Source organism: Lactuca sativa, chromosome 2 (assembly GCF_002870075.4).
Source record: "Lactuca sativa cultivar Salinas chromosome 2, Lsat_Salinas_v11, whole genome shotgun sequence".
In the NCBI taxonomy this organism is placed as follows: Eukaryota; Viridiplantae; Streptophyta; class Magnoliopsida; order Asterales; family Asteraceae; genus Lactuca; species Lactuca sativa.
The window spans coordinates 30,179,455-30,197,456 of record NC_056624.2 but is presented as its reverse complement, the minus strand read 5'-3'; the positions used below and the strand labels follow the sequence as shown (position 1 = coordinate 30,197,456).

General features: G+C 42.3%; 1 protein-coding gene across 2 annotated transcripts in view; it reads left to right on the top strand.

The window, feature by feature from the left end:
* LOC111917360 (TMV resistance protein N) overlaps positions 1-16,496 on the top strand; it is a 36,929-nt gene extending 20,433 nt beyond the window's left edge. For both annotated transcript variants that reach the window (XR_008230130.1, XM_042899024.2), the window contains exon 6: positions 16,275-16,496. Coding sequence is in view for 1 of the 2 variants with exons in the window: in XM_042899024.2 (XP_042754958.1) it covers positions 16,275-16,309 (35 nt within the window). In the remaining variant the exon portion in view is untranslated. The remainder of the gene's footprint in view (positions 1-16,274) is intronic.
* The last annotated feature ends 1,506 nt before the right edge of the window (positions 16,497-18,002 follow it).

Genomic DNA, 18,002 nt, shown 5'->3' with positions numbered 1-18,002 from the left:
TCTGCCCTGAGGGGTCGAAGGTGAGGTTTGCAGCAGGGTGTCTACGAGATCGAGCTAGGGATTGGTGGGAGTCCGTTGGTGACTCGTTGGGAGCCTCGGCTGTTGAGGCTATGACCTGGTCGGACTTCGTGACCGAGTTCATGGCAGATTTTGCGCCGGGTGTCGAGCTTCAGCAGTTGGCCAGGGAGTTCTTAGATATGAGGCAGACGATGGAGACTGTGGCAGAGATCACCGCCAAGTTCCGGGAGAGGGCATTGTTGGTGTCCCAGTATGCGGGGGATGAGGATATGAGGAGGACCCGCTACCATGACATGCTCCGAGCTGATATTCGGGAGCATGTCAGTTTTTCAGCTTGCCCCACCTTGGACTCTATGATTGCCAGGGCGAGGGAGAGGGAGATAGATCTGGAGCACATCCGGAAGAGGAAGACAGAGGAGGGACAGGTAGGAAGGGCTTCGGGGAAGAAGCCCAAGGGATCAGATGGTAGGCCGAAAGGCCAGTCAGGACCGAGCCGCTACAGGAAATGCGGCGGGCCTCATGAGGGGCATGTGCCTGTTATAGGACTAAGGATCTAGGAGGATGCCTTATGTGCCTGTTATATGTGTTTCAGCTTTATGAGAATTGCATGCTAGTATGGAGTAGACAGTAATAGGATAGCCTGTTTAGGTTATGCCTGATAGTATGAGCTTAGCATTGTATGCTAGTGTAGTTTCTTGTTATGAGGATAGATTTGCTTGAGTAGTTTCCTGTGTCTGAATGCTGATTGCTTTGTGCTTTGTGGGAGTCGGAGTGATGAGAGTTAACTATTAGGTGGATACATTCAGTCACATACAATCAGGGTTGAATAATCTCAGAGTGTTGGATTTGACCCTATTGTGCAGCTCTTGTTTGAGTCCTAACCATTGTAGGGATGAGTCTGTTACTCAAAGGATTATCTGATCCTCGTTACATGTGATGGTATCCATATGGTGGCTAATTGGCATTACAATGAGGCCTTCATCAGCTGAGGACTGGTTTTTGGAAGAGTCAGAGATTTCCCTAGGGCAAGCCTAGGATGAGAGTAACAGAGATCAGTAGCAGTAAAAGTGACTTGGTGGAGTCAAGGCAGTTCTTAAGGAAAGTACGGATAGATGTGGAAGGTAGTATGGGCCCGTACTATTGAATTGAGGAAGGCTGAGATGACACCAGGAAACTTGTAGTAGTAGCGATCCCTCGAGATATATCAGTGTTTCTGATGTTTATCATGATGTGTTTTTAGAATGGTGGTTTTACACCCTAAGCCAGCAGTCGGCAGTTCAGGAGCCGGCTAGGGATTAGGATCAGGCTCGAGGGCCAAGTATCTAGATGAGAAGACCAGGGAATTCCTCTCCTTAGAGGTTACTCGCACCATACTTGAGCAGACTCTTGTGATCTTCGGTTCGATCAAGGAGGGTATTTTGGAGCTGATGGACGAGAGGTTGAGCACATTCCGTGCTGAGGTGGCGGCCATGATGGGGTCGCGTACACTTACCTTTAGGGAGTTACGGGCTTGTGGAGCTCCAGACTATGGGGCGAGGGACCCCATAGCGAGTACTAGGTGGTTGGCAGATGTCGCCAACGCATTCTGCACCAGAAGATGTCCCGAGGGGGACAAGGTCAGGCTAGCATCCTATTTCCTGAAGGACAAGGCAAGAGATTAGTAGGAGGAGATCGAGCATGTCATCGGGGATGACGCAGCTCTTGATGCAATGACCTGGGCTGATTTTACTACTAGGTTCAGAGCCGAGTTTACACCGGTTATTGAGGTGCAATAGTTAGCTAGGGAGTTTCAGGATCTCACTTAGACTACAGAGACAGTGGCGGAGATTACCGCCAAGTTCAGGGAGAGGGCTCTTCTCGTTCCTCAGTACGCAACTAATGAGGAAATGAAGAAGGCCCATTATCATGAGATGTTGCGGAGTGATACCCGCCAGTTTGTGAGCCGGTCCATATGTAAAACGCTAGATGATATGATTACGAGGGCTCGTGAGAGAGAAATAGATTTGTTGATGGAGAAGAAGAGGAAGCCAGAGGCGGGAACTGGCACGGGGAGTTTGGGCAAAAATCCCAAGGTATCAAATCACAGATCTAGAGGATAGTAGAGCCACAGTCGATGTGGCAAGTGTGGGAGGTTGCACGATGGAGCGTGAAAGGCAGGGAGTCCCGGTTGCTACAAGTGCGGCCGGACCGGGCATATGAGCAGAGATTGTACAACTACTACCACCACCACCAAAACATCTGATCTGGTTTGCTTCCATTGCAATCAGAGGGGACATAAAAAGTCCCAGTGTCTGAGTTTGTCAGCAGCAGGGAAGGTGACGGCTCCTACCCCTGCTACATTGTGGATTACAGACAGCCGTCAGGGCCGGGGTGAGGCACTAGTGGCGAAGAGTAGAGCTTTCCGGATGACAGCAAAGGAGGCGCGAGTGACTCCTGATGTGGTGACGGGTATGTATTTCCCTCTTATCTCTTTATTGATATTGAATGTTTCTCATGGTTATATGTTTTCGTATAGGGTCGTTCTTAGTGAACGACATTTCAGCTACAGTATTGTTCGATTTGGGGGCTACCCGATCATTTGTCTCGCTTGCGCTTAGCAAGCGGTTTAGCAGAGCTCCGGGGGAGCTGGACAGTCCACTTGAGGTTGAGATAGCTGATGACAGGACCGTCAGGGTCGCGAGAATACATAGGGGGTGTTCGCTGCAGTTATTTGATGAGCAGTTTTCAGTGGACTTGGTTCCTATTCCCCTGCGAAGGAATAAGTTTATAGTGGGTATGGATTGGCTGAGCCCCAATAGGGTAGTGATTGATTGTGAGCTACAGTTGGTGAGGGTTTGCACTCCCAGTGGGGAAGAGTTAGTGATTCAGGTTGAGAGACCACAGTGCGGAACAGTCCTTTGTTCAACAGCGAGAGCGAGACGCTATGTTCAGCAGGGTCGCGCAGGGTACATCGCCTATGTGATAGATTCCTGGGAGAAGGGTTAGGCGATAGTTTACGGGGTACCAGTAGTGCGAGAGTATTTGGACATATTCCCGGAGGACTTACCTGGGATACCTCCGGAAAGACAAGTCGAGTGTCGGATTGACCTGGTTCTGGGTGCGGCTCCGATAGCCAAGGCACCATATCGGTTGGCTCCTCCAGAGATGCAGGAGTTGTCTACGCAGCTACAAGAGCTACTAGAAAAGGGTTTCATCAGGCCGAGTAGTTCACCATGGGGAGCCCCGATCCTGTTCGTGAGGAAGAAGGATGAGTCGCACCGTATGTGCATAGATAACCGGGAGCTGAACAAGGTAACGGTGAAGAACCGTTACCCACTCCCGAGGATAAACGGCTTGTTTGACCAGCTTCAGGGAGCATCTTGGTTCTCCAAGATTGATCTGTGATCAGGATATCATCAGATGCGGGTCAGGGACGAGGATGTGCAGAAGACCGCTTTTAGGACCCGCTATGGTCATTATGAGTTTGTGGTGATGCCATTTGGGCTCACCAACGCTTCAGCCACGTTCATGGATCTCATGAACCGCGTATGCAGATCAATGTTGGATCGGTCTGTGATAGTGTTCATTAATGACATCTTGGTTTATTCCTAGACTCAGGAGTAGCACGAGGAACACCTAAGAGAGTTGCTAGAGATGCTGAGGAGGGAGAGACTTTTCGTGAAGTTCTCCAAGTGCGAGCTCTAGTTGCGTGAGGTGCAGTTCCTTGGACACCTCGTCAACTAGAAGGGTATACTAGTAGATCCGTCAAAGATAGAGGTCGTGATGCAGTGGGAGGTCCCGAGGTCTCCAACTGAGATTCGGAGCTTCCTAGGACTGGTAGGGAACTACAGGAGATTCATCCAGGATTTCTCCAAGATAGCAGTTCTACTCACCCGACTGACCAAGAAGTCGGTGGTGTTTCGTTGGGGGTCTGAGCAGCAGGCAACATTTGAGACCCTCAGACATAGATTGTGCAAGGTGACGATTCTTACCCTGCCAGAGGGAGTAGAGGATTTTGTAGTCTACTGTAACGCTTCGATCACAGGAATGGGAGTGGTTTTGATGCAGTGAGGCCATGTGATAGCTTACGCCTCTAGACAGTTAAAGCCTCACGAGGCTAACTATCCGACACATGACTTAGAGTTGGGGGCGGTAGTGTTTTCCCTCAAGATTTGGCGACATTACCTCTATGGGGTCCGTTATACCATTTACACAGATCACAAGAGCCTGAGGTACCTCATGGATCAGCCGAATCTGAACATGAGGCAACGCCGATGGTTACACATGGTAAAGGATTATGACTGTGAGATCCTTTATCATCCGGGTAAGGCCAATGTAGTGTTCAACGACTTGAGCCGCAAGGTGGTAGCAGCCCCGATTAGGGGTAATGTCTGAGGATGACAGTGATTATTCCATTGTTGGAGCAGATTAGAGAGGCACAGGTTGAGGGCCTGAAGGAGGAGAAGCAGAAGTGTGAGAGGATTGTGGGTCGAGTAGCTTCCTTTGACTATGACAGTCGAGGATTGTTGACCCTTCATGGGAGAATTTGGGTACCGTACTGGGGCGGAGTACAGAAGGTGTTGATGGACAAGGCTCACAAGTCTCGATTCTCCATCCACCCAGGGGAGACAAAGATGTACAGAGATCTTCAACCCGACTATTGGTGGACCTGCATGAAGCGGGACGTAGCTTGGTACGTGGAGAGATTCCTGACCTACAGGAAGGTCAAGGCGGAGCATCAGAGACCCCACGACAAGATACAGCCGTTAGACATTCCCGTTTGGAGATAGGAGGAGATCACTATGGATTTCATCACTAAGCTTCCCAGGACCGCACGTGGAGTTGATTCGATTTGGGTCATAGTGGATCGGCTGACCAAGACCGCGCATTTCATACCGATTCAAGAGAGCATATCGGCCGAGAAGCTAGCCGACATGTATGTGCACGAGGTAGTAGCACGGCATGGAGTGCCTATATCAGTAGTATCGGATCAAGACATCCGATTCAATTCTAGGTTTTGGAAGCTGTTTCATGACAAGATGGGGACTCTTCTTCACTTCAGCACTGCCTTTCACCATCAGACGGACGAGCAGAGTGAGAGGACAATTCAGACTCTCGAGGACGTGCTTCGAGCATGCATCCTAGACTTTGGTGGCAGTTGGGATACGTATTTTCCGTTAGCAGAATTTTCATATAACAACAGTTACCATGCCAGCATTGACCGCCCTCCCTTTGAGATGCTCTACGGGAGGAAGTGTAGGACCCCAATTTGTTGAGGCAAGGTCGGTCAGAGAGTCATCGGGAGTACTGAGGTGGTGCTCAAAACCACAAAGTTGATCCAGTAGGTCCGTAGCAGACTGCGCAGAGTCGGCAGAAGAGTTACGCCGACAAGAGACATTCGGACTTGGAGTTTTCAGGTGGGAGATATGGTCCTCCTAAAAGTGTCAACCTAGAAGGGTGTCATCAGGTTCCGGAAGAGGGGCAAGTTGGGCCTCAGGTTCATTGGTCCCTTTAGGGTTTTGGCCCGGGTGGGTCGGGTTACCTACCGTTTAGACCTTCCAGCAGAGCTTAGCCACATCCACAACACTTTCCATATTTCTTAGTTGCGGAAGTGTTTGGTGGATGAGTCAGTAGTGGTACCATTGGAGGATATTCAGGTTGATAGCAGCCTGAATTATATCGAGAGGCCAGTTGCGATCTTAGATCGGAAGACGAATACCTTGAGGAACAAGGTGGTTCAGTTAGTGAAGGTGCAGTGGTAGCACCGAAAGGGTTTAGAGTGGACGTGGGAGACTGAGGAGGAGATGAGGGAGCACTATCCGGAGTTATTTTCAGGATCAGTAGCAGCAGACTTCGAGGACGAAGTCTAAGATAAGTGGGGGAGAATTATAATGCCCCATTTCTGGTATGTAATTTAAATATAGTATTTTACTTTCTTAAGAGGAACTCGACGAGTCCGTAGCCCGACCCGATGAGTAGAGACGGGATTTTCATGCGTTTTTATTGGGCGACTCGACGAGTTCGTTTCCCGAACTCGGTGAATCTGCCAGTCTGGATGAAACTCTAAATCACAGGGTTTGTACTATATTTAAACATCATTATAGCCTCCCATCCCAGCCTCCAGCACCTCCAAAGCATTTCTCTATAAAACCTAGTCCCCATTGTTGAGCTTGAGTGTTTTGTGCTAGCTTGGAAGTTGTAGAAGAAAAGAAAGGAAGGAAGACCAATAAAAGAGAAAGGAGATCCAGAATCTAGCTTCCATTTGCTACATATTCTGGTAATAAAGTTATTACCTTGCTCATTCTTCCATTAAACCCTCTTTTATGCTTGTTTATGGTTCTCTTGGAACTTTATATGATTCAAACTCGAGAACTGAACTCTCCTTAGGATGGAAACCATAGATCTGGATGTTATTGAGCTCTAGGAGCTCAATATAGCTACCTTTATATAGATATAGCCTTGTTCCAAACCCTAAGTTCTTATTGTTAGATGATTTTAGTGTTTAAGCCCCATTCTCTTGTGCATGCACGTAAAGTTGGAAACTTTACGTGTAAAACTTGATGGTTTTTTGAGCATTCTAACACTTCCTAAGTGTACATGCAACCCTAATAACGTTGGATCTATGTTTGTCTAATTATCATGCAAAGTTGAATTCCAAGGTTATATTCCTATTAGCATACATGGGGAACAACTTTTAACTTGAATGAAAGATAGAATAACTTACCTTGTTGTTGCTTATGTTCCTTGAAACCTTGTAAGCCTAGCACCCCAAGTGTGATGCCTCAAATGCTTCACGCAACACCAAATGCTCTTGGAAAGACTTTTGAGAGAATACACACTCCTTGAAATCGGCCTAGCCCTCTTGTTTCATATATATTGTAGCAGATTTCGTGGAGAATGGGACTCTTATATAGTGTTGACACATCTAGCGTTACACCATGTAAACCTTAATGTGTCATGACTCTTCATTTCCATGACCCATGGGTTTGTAACTCCCATGGAGCATCCTATGGGTAGAACCCAACTTGATAATCCATGGAGCCTCTTAGCCCACTATACAAGATATGGATGATTTACATAATCAACCCATATAATTAATTAGTTATCTTTTGATCACTTAATTAATTCTAAATTAATTCTTGATCAAACTAATCAAATAATATTATTAATATATTAGAACTTATAATATATTAATAATCTCCAAGTGTTATTTCTCTCATTTAGTCTATCCAATTGCATGGTGCCATGCAACCCAAATGGACCATGCCCGGCTGGGTCAAGTACACACTAGAAATAGTTATGGACTTAGACACCTTATCCAACAGTCTCCCACTTGGATAAATCTAATAACTATATCTCTAGTACTTCAGGAACCGATCGGCAATCGTAGCTCTTTCAAGGTTTCTCGGAACTGATAAGATGATGGTACGCCATTTAAGATAAGGGATCATATAGTCCTCCGTTCTAGATATCAGCCGGACAAATACATGGAACAATGTCTTACTTATTGTCCAGCAGTTTGTTTCCCGATTTCCGATTTGTTTGACAAAGAACTTAATTGAACACATCAACTTAGTTCTGACCGGGCCCAGTACATGGGTCAAAACAAAATCATCGAGGGGCCCAGATATCAGCTTCTAATCCAAGAAGGAACAGATAAAGTTCGACTCATATGTTTGTTCTACCACTCATTGAATTACACACAAAAGCACATTTTATAACATCCAGTTACCAATGCGTTTTCGTACAATCAATGCATAACTAACTTGTAAGTAACAAATCATATCTCTAGGTTTGAAGACTTATATGATATTACCGTCTCACGATCACTTGAGATAGAATTCCATGAAGTGATTCCAGTGAGCGTGGGTTGAGTCCAATGCTCAGAACTTATGAGCACTCATGATTGTTGTAGCCTTGTCCAACACCTTAGACCTCTACAACCAAACATGACAGTCTTGATTCATACCTACTTCTGACATATGACCGACTATGGAGGTTTGAATAATATGTTATACAAAACAAAAATTATTCTGGAAGTCAAAACATGCAAAAGAAATATAGTAAACGATCGACAAGAGATAACAACACTTTACTCATAAATAAAACACTTTTTATTCATCATCTAATGTCAATTACACTTTACAAATTTCGAGGTTATCTAACTACTAAATCTAATATCATCCTTCAGCCTTATGCTCCGAGCATGCTGGAGATGCTTAACCCGAGTCAGTCCCTTCGTGAGGGGATCTGCCGGATTCTCATCTGATGATACCCTCTTTGCCACGAGGAGTCCTTCTTCTATTCGATGTCTGATAAAATGGTATTTTCTGTCGATGTGTCTGGATCTCCCGTGATCCCTTGGTTCCTTGGCTAAGGCAACAGCGCTTTCACTATCACAGAAAATTTCCATTGGCTCTTTAATAGCTGTTACAACTCCAAGGTCTCCAATGAAGTTCTTCAGCCATATCGCCTCCTTTGCCGCCTCGCTAGCTGCAATATACTCTGATTCACAGGTTGAATCAGCCACTGTCTCTTGCTTGGAACTCTTCCAAGAAATTGCTCCTCCGTTTAGGGTAAAGACCCAGCCCGACTGAGAGCGGAAATTATCCCTATCAGTCTGGAAGCTAGCATCACTATACCCTACAACTCTCAAGTCATCACTCCCATCGAGGGTAAGGACCCAGTCCCTAGTCCTCCTTAGGTACTTGAGGATATTCTTTATTGCAGTCCAGTGTGCCTTGCCAGGGTTCCCCTGATACCTGCTAACCACGCTCAGGGCAAAGGCTACATCAGGTCAAGTACACGTCATAGCATACATGATCGATCCTACAGCCGAAGCATAAGGTATTCGACTCATTTCTGCTATCTCAGCCTCAGTGCTAGGGCTTTGTGTCTTACTCAATCTGGCGTTACTCTGGATGGGTAACTCTCCTTTCTTGGAATCCTGCATGCTAAATCTCTTCAGCACCTTATCCAAGTAGGTACTCTGACTAAGTCCAATTAGTCTTTTACTCCGATCTCTTAAGATCCTTATCCCTAGAATATAGGCAGCTTCTCCTAGGTCCTTCATAGAGAAACACTTCCCAAGCTAGGACTTAACTTCCTGCAGAGTTGGGATGTCATTTCTTATGAGTAGTATGTCATCCACATACAATACCAAAAAGCTAACTATACTCCCACTAGCCTTGACATACACACAAGATTCATCTTCACTCCTAGAAAAGCCAAATTCCTTGACCTTTTCATCAAAGAAAAGATTCCATCTGTGAGGTGCTTGCTTCAATCCATAAATAGATTTCTCAAGCTTACACACTCTATTAGGGTACTCGTTGCTGACAAAACCTTCTGGCTGACTCATGTAAACATCTTCAGCCAATTTTCCATTAAGGAAAGCGGTTTTGACATCCATTTGCCAAATTTCATAGTCATGAAATGCAGCTATGGCTAACATAACCCTAATAGACTTAATCTTGGCTACTGGAGAAAAGGTCTCATCATAATCCACCCCAGGAATTTGAGAGAACCCCTTTGCAACCAGTCTAGCCTTATAAGTGTGTACATTACCATCCATGTCGGTCTTCTTCTTGAAGATCCATTTGCACCCTACTGTCTTACGACCTGGTACATTCTCAACCAAGTTCCAAACTTTATTGTCATACATGGATTGTATCTCGCTATCCATTGCCTCTTTCCTCTTGGCTGACTCAGGGCCTGCCATGGCTTCCGCGTAACTGTTAGGTTCATCCAGACCTATCAGTGTCTCATCATTGATAAGTGTATCTCCTTCTGCAGTAATATAGAATCCATAGTAATGCTTAGGAGCATGCCTAACCCTTGTGGAACACCTCAGAGGTACGGACTTGTCAATTGGCTCAACAGGAGTTTCCTCCTCAGGTTAAGTGCTAGGGTTTGAAGTTCCTTCACAGCTTGACTCTTGAATATCTTCAAGATCAACTTGCCTCCCACTGTTTCCTTGGCTTATAAACTCTTTCTCTCTAAAGAAATCCCTCCTTGCTACAAAGACCACATTTTCACTAGGTCTGTAGAAGAGGTAACCAAAGGATTGTTGTGGGTAGCCGATGAAAATACACCTCTCGCTTCGAGGTTCGAGGTTTTCATGAGTCTCGCGTCTCACGAAAGCCTCGCAACCAAAAATCTTGATGTGGTCTAGTTTAGGTACTTTACCAGTCCACATCTCGTGAGGAGTTTTGGCAACATTCTTTGTAGGGACTAGATTAAGGATATGGGCGGCAGTCTCTAAGGCATACCCCCAAAATGAGATTGGTAGCGAAGCTCGACTCATCATGGAACGAACCATATCCAACAAGTTTCGATTACGCCTCTCAGCCACACCATTCAACTGTGGTGTCCTGGGAGGTGTCAATTGTGAGACAATCCCACATTTCCTTAGATAGTCGAGGAACTCTGAACTAAGATACTAACCACCTCGATCGGATCGAAGCATCTTAATGTTCCTACCCAATTGATTCTCGACTTCCTGTTTAATCATCAGTAAAAGTCAATTAATCCCTTGTGGCATGTTTGAATGGTCCACACACATCCGTGTGTACATGGTCCAACAAACCTTCACCCCTTTCACACGAGCCTGTGAAGGGTGGCTTTGTCATTTTTCCAAGTAAGCATGATTCGCAACTATCATCTGACTTTAGGTCAAATGACTCCAAGACTCCATCCTTTTGGAGTTGGCCTATGCGTTTCTTGCTTATATGTCCAAGACGACAATGCCATAATGATGCTTTATCCAAGTTATTATTATTAATAGAATCAATACACAAAACATTATTTCCTAAGTTATCTACAACAGATACAGCTTCATACACACCATCACAGGGTAATGCTTTAAAATAAAGAGCATTATTAAAGAAAGCATCAATAGAACCAACTTCATTATTAAATGAAAAGGTAAACCCTTGTTTGTACAAAGCATGAAAGGAAATAATATTTCTTGCCATTCCTGGCGAGTAACAACATTTATTCAAATCTAAACTAAACCCACTACTTAGCGATAAAGTATAAACTCCAATCTTGGTGACAGGTGAAGCTTTCCTATTCCCCATGATCAAGTTTATTCTTCCTTGCTCCACATTCTCACTTCTTCTTAGTCCCTGCAAGTCACAACAAATATGAATACCACAACCGGTATCAAGGACCCAAGATTTAGAATGGGGTGAGTTATTAGATAAGATAATGTAAATACCTGCATGGTTGGGTTTAACTTTCCCATCCTTCACATCTTGCTAGTACTTTGGGCAGTTCCGCTTCCAGTGAGCCTTTTCATGGCAACAGAAGCATTCAGCCTCTTTTGGGTCAGAAGAAGGAGTGATGAAACCTTTCTTGGTTCCAGTTGAAGAAGAGCCATCAAGGGTCCGAGCCTTGGTACCCTTCGAAGAGCTTTTTCTCTTCCTCCCTCGACTTTTCCCGATTGCCAAAACCGGAGTTGAGTTTGGAGTAGGAGTGTTAACAACCGACTTCCCCTTAAGACCTTTTTCTACGGTCTTGAGAAGTCCCTGAAGTTTACTGAGTGTGACCTCTTCCTTATTCATGTGATATGTCATGCAGAATTGATCATAGCACGATGGTAAGGAGTGCAAAATGATATCTATTGCAAGCTCCTCATGGAAGTTCACATTAAGCTTCAGTAATCGATCCACATACCTTTGCATTTTCTGCATGTGGCTCGTGACAGATTCCCCGTCCTTCATCATGGTTGTTATCATGGAGCAGATGATTTCATACCTCTCTTGTCGTGCACTTTGATGGTATCTTTCCATCAGATCTTGGTGCATTTCATAAGGGTAGAAATCCTCATAGGACTTTTGGATTTCTGTTGTCATTGTGGCCAACATGATGCACGCCACTTTTGTAGCATCTCTTTCATGTGCCTGAAAGTCAGCGATCTCCTGAGGAGTTGCAGTGGTCTCATCAATCTCTTTAAGCTCCTTGTCAAGGACATATTCTTTGTCCTCGTAGCAGGTAATGATCCTGATGTTTCTGATCCACTCATTGAAGTTGGATCCATCAAAGGTGACTTTCCCACACAAGTTCATAAGGGTAAAGGAGCCATTAGGATTTGAGCCAGAAGCAGCATTGTTTGAAGACATCTGAAAGAAGAGAACAAGATTAGTTTAGATATTAAGAGAGTCCTTAATAAAACACCCAAATGTAATATTAAGGCTAGGATCCAATCACAATATATTATAACTTAGAAGAGGTATGTCGTAATCCAAGCTATAACATATTCGAAAGGTAGGTGAATGACGATTCACCAATTTCCACCACGAAAACCGAAATATTTAAATATTAGGTTTTTGATTGGTTCTTAGAAATTCCTAGATTCTTTGAGATTCAATGAACTTTTCAAAGGCATGTTTCAATCTTGAGTGTGCCCTCCAAGTTTTGTGACTGGGATACCGAGGATCACAAAACGAGGTGTGAAGTAACCATGCAAATCACTTGGTACCCTTAAAGTTTATCACTCAATCGATGTGCCGGTAAACCACACACGCTCCACCGATACTATAATAAACCTTAAGTCACCCTTTACCTACCTTGTTAAGTCCAAGTTAGTGTGCCGGTTAACCACACACGGTCCACCAACGACTTAAACAAAGTGTAAAGTGTAATTTCATGGATTAGCACATTATTCACATTTTTTCTAAAGTAACTAAGATTGGGAATTTAATAAAACATTTAGTTACTTTATAATATTCATCATACTTTAATGAGAATTGATAAGTCTTTGTCTTACCCGTTCGGCTAACGACCCTCCACCAGCCAAGCAAGCGGTGGGTGAGAGTGGATACCCATTAAGTTGCCATTTTATAGGCAACAACCTTATACCCACCTTATAGACCGGCTTCGTGAATGAGGCGTACTAGCGGTAAGACGACTTCGTTCTTATACATACATATACATATATATATATATATATATATATATATATATATATATATAATTATTAAATCATAATAATATAAGTATAAGGGTTGAATTTTAACTTTTAAAATTCTAAGGGTTGGAACTAAAGTTTTAACTTGACTTTACTTGTTCCAAAACTTGAGGGCAAGTTTTGTAAAATTTCAAAACTTTTCATTTCTTGTAACTTATGAGTTTAATAAAGTAATAAAATGAAGACTCTTCATTTTTGTAACTCTTGTGTTCTTTTAATGGTTTTTAAACCAAGTGACTTTTGGTTTTCCATAACTTGAGGACAAGTTATGGACTCCATTAAAACACATTATGATCAAGAATTAATCTACCACATAGGTTACAAATAATTCCTATGATCATCTAAACATCATAAGATCAAGAACATGAATATGAACACTTTCATGAATCAAAATCACACTTAAACTTTGTAATTTTGATAACTAGTTGTTGTAAATGAATTAGCAAAGACATTACACCATCTAAAACAAGTTTTCAAGTACCAAAACAGTTTAGAGTAATGTTTCTAGTCCATTTCCAGCAACTAAAGTCGAAAATCTACACTCTGTGGCTCCTACTCGCCGAGTGCATGAACCTACTCGGCGAGTAGGTTGAAGATACAAGTGAACTCGGCGAGTTCATCAGGCAGACAACAAATTTTTTGACTTTTTTCAACTTTTAAGCACAAATAACAAACAAACAAGCCTAGGCTCTGATACCACTGATGGTTTTTTGAGCATTCTAACACTTCCTAAGTGTACATGCAACCCTAATAACCTTGGATCTATGTTTGTCTAATTATCATGCAAAGTTGAATTCCAAGGTTATATTCTTATCTAGCATACATGGGGAACAAATTTTAACTTGAATGAAAGATAGAATAACTTACCTTGGTGTTGCTTATGTTCCTTGAAACCTTGTAAGCCTAGCACCCCAAGTGTGATGCCTCAAATGCTTCACACAACACCAAATGCTCTTGGAAAGACTTTTGAGAGAATACACACTCCTTGAAATCGGCCTAGCCCTCTTTTTTCATATATATTGTAGCAAATTTTGTGGAGAATGGGACTCTTATATAGTGTTGTCACATCTAGGGTTACACCATGTAAACCCTAATGTGTCATGACTCTTCATTTCCATGACCCATGGGTTTGTAACTCCCATGGAGCATCCTATGGGTAGAACCCAACTTGATAATCCATGGAGCCTCTTAGCCCACTATACAAGATATGGATGATTTACATAATCAACCCATATATTTAATTAGTTATTTTTTGATCACTTAATTAATTCTAAATTAATTCTTGATCAAACTAATCAAATAATATTATTAATATATTAGAACTTATAATATATTAATAATCTCCAAGTGTTATTTCTCTCATTTAGTCTATCCAATTGCATGGTGCCATGCAACCCAAATGGACCATGCCGAGTCGGGTCAAGTACACACCAGAAATAGTTATGGACTTAGACACCTTATCCAACAAAACTAGCCCTAGAAGCCTAGATCTATCAACTGGATGCACTGAAATTGACTAGAATTGACTGTATAGTAATGGCATGCATGATACTCGGCGAGTCTACACCATGACTCGGCGAGTCCAAGGCAATCTTTTTGCCTCAAGAGCAGACTCGACGAGTTGTTCATACAACTCGACGAGTCACAGTCTGGACGTGTTAATACGATGAAGGAGAACTCAGTGAGTCAGTTGAAGTTACACTCGATGTTAGTATCAAAGAAGAACTCGTCGAGTCTTTGTCAAACTCGATGAATTGAAGCGGGTAGAGGATTAGAAAGGATGTTAGTGATGGGTTTTGAGCAATACATCATTCTTATGGTGTACATGCAAACCCTAATAGCTTTTGGATCTAGTTTGTCTAATGAACATGCAATTGAGTATCCAAATCCATAAACCCTAGATCTAGCATACAATTAATCATATTAACATAAAATAGGGTTTAGATCTAACCTTTGATTGTTATATAGAAATAACAATCAATCCTTGGATTCAGAAAGCTTAGTGCCTAAAGTGCTGCACCTCTAATGGAGTCACAAACACCACTAAGCAACAAGAATGAAGAGGGAAGAGAAGGGAGGCACCAAAAATGGCTGGAAACCCTAATCTAAGTGTTAGCCACGTTTTTGGTGCCTAAGGGTTCCTTATATACATAGGCTATTAGGGTTATCAAACAAGGAAACCCTAATTTGACTGCTTAAGCCCTAAGCGGCCCATGGACCCCCTTCTGGAACATACCTTGGACAATTTCTAATGGGCTTCCCCATAGAATTCGTGCAACCTATTATTCCAAGGTGATCCATAGCCCAATTGCAATTATCTTATAATTACAACTCTAGTACCCTAAGTTTAATTAATCTCTTTTAGCCACAAAATTAATTCTTAATTAATTCTTGACTAATATTAATTAAACATTATGATTTCTCCTTTAATATATTATTCTTATAATATATTAATAAATCATAATTAAACCTTTCTCTCATTAATTCATCCTACATATTGCTATGGTGAAGGCAACCCAAAAGGACCATGCTCATAATCGGGTCAAGTACATACCAAAATAGTAATGGACTTAGACACTAATCCAACAATTAGGGACTCGGTGACTTGGCGACCCAACTCGGCGAGTCCGGTCAACTGAAAGTTGACTTTGACCAGAAAGTTGACTTTGACCAGGATGTTGACTTTGAACAGGGGTAAAATAGTCATTTTACCCTGAGAGCAGTTATTAGTATCTGATTTAGTGTTTATGGTATTTGTAGCCGGGGAGTTCCAGAGAAGCAGTCAGCCAATTTTAGATTTAGCATCTTAGCAACCAGCGTTACGAGGTGAGTTTCCTCCTAGTGGGAATGAGTCTACGGCCACAATGCCGGCCCGTTTAGTTAGCAGTAATTTTGGACTTCGTTCCGATGCAGTAGTTTAGTGTGCTTGATGTCTTGGTGATTCAAGCATGTCTTCGTGTTATGTGTTCCGAATTTCGGTCCGATGTAGTATGCAGATATGTGTTTATGATAGTAGTTATGATTATGCTAAGCTATGTTCAGACAGTTTCCGGACTTTGGTCCGATGCAGAGGGCAAGGCCTTGGTTAGTTCCGGACTTCGGCTCGATGCAGTTTCCAGAGTTCAGTCCGATGCAAAAGGCAAGGCCCTGGTTAGTTCTGGACTTCGGTCCGATGCAGTTTCCGGACTCCGGTCCGATGCAGTGGGCAAGGCACAGTAGTTGGTTTATATGTTATTGTATGGTATCTGGTAGCTTGGGGAAGCTCACTAAACTTTGTGCTTACAATTTCAGTTTTTGGTTTCAGGTACTTCCGCTAGTAAGGGGAAGAGCTTGGGATGATGGCATGGCACACACCATAGCTTCAGTTTATCCTAGGAGTTTATTTGATATTTTTTTGATATGTTTTGACAACAATTGAATTGATACATTCACTTTTACATTTTGAGATATACGATTCGTAGTTTTATTAAATGTTAGATGATTTTATGATTTGATAATGTTTTAAAAACAAAATTTTTGGGTTGTATTTTTGGGATGTTTCACAATGAAAGCAGTAGGAGCACACGATATAAATATGATCTTTGGAATCATTCGAGATTGATTTACCTAGAACTGAACTCGAGCGTCCAGCTCCTTCGTTTATTGAGATTCTCTTGGTCTGAATTCTTGTTGTTGTTGTAGTTGTAGTTGTAGTTGTCGAAGGCTTTGGTAAAAATGTTGGGATTTGAGTGCTTATGAATTTTCCCATAACAACACCCGTGTCTTCAACTGAAACTTTCGATGACCAAACCCATTTATCCCTCTTATCTCCCCTTGCAAAATATGTACTGCACGTTCAGCATTGGTTAGGAGTCCAAGAAAAAAATTCCTTATGGGATTAAGTTCAGCCTTGATGCTTGACTCAATATTCAAAACCATTTGAGAAATGGATTCTTAAGAAATGGAAGACCGAGTCAAAAACATATTTTTGATGTCAACCAAAAATTCTTCAACTTTGTGAAAGACCTTTTCTGAAACATCCTAAAATTGGTCCTAACATTTTTTGATTTTAATAATAAATAAAGTAGTAATGCCAATATCATCCGATCATTTAAACAGGCATATACATCTATTGTCATAAAATTAGAATAAAACATCAAATATGGAATCCCAATGGTATGTGCGGTGCAGTCATCCAGAGTTATTCCCTTTGGAACCAAAAGTACCTGAAATGTAAACTAAAAAACCGTAAGCACAAAGCTTAGTGAGTTCCCCAAAATACCTCATACAAAACATACATTAAACATACAATGGGCCCCGCCCAGTCATCGGACCCAGTCAGGTCATTGGGCCTCCCCCGGTCATCAAACTCCGTCTGGTCATCGAGCAGAGCTCAGAAAGCATATAAACAAATACACAGATAATACACATAACATACAGATAGTCATCGGGCTCCACCCGACATGGGACCTTAGTCCACTAGCATAAAATATAGGTACATGCAAGAGTCACAAACACAACTAGCATACTATCTATGACATCCCGGAATTTAGGGCATAGATTTCAAACGACTAAATTACGGGAAATTTATTTGTAATTTAACTCATTCAGTTTTAAGTGCATGTAATGAAATATAGATGAGTTAATTTCAATTATTATATAATATCTGATGATATTTTTATGCCCAAAAGTGTAAACTGGTAACCAAATCAAACCGCTCAACTGCATCGCTAATTAATGTGTCTAAAAACTGAAAGTTAGCATTAATCAGTTTTCAGAAAAAACAAACATTAAAATATGATAGTAGATGTTCCCTTTTTTCCGAAAATATAAAGAATGTCAAAAACGGAGTTTGTATGCAAAATATACGACCGTTTTAAGAAAACATACAAGAAAACACTGTTTCCTTTAATCCTGTAAAACTGAATCGAACCATTGAGGCACTTATGCTTTGCCGACAGGATTTCCGAGAGCATTTTTGGACTCATGATATAATATATTATTTAATTGCACACTCGAAATAATTTTTACGAAAATATTTACAAAAGTTGCG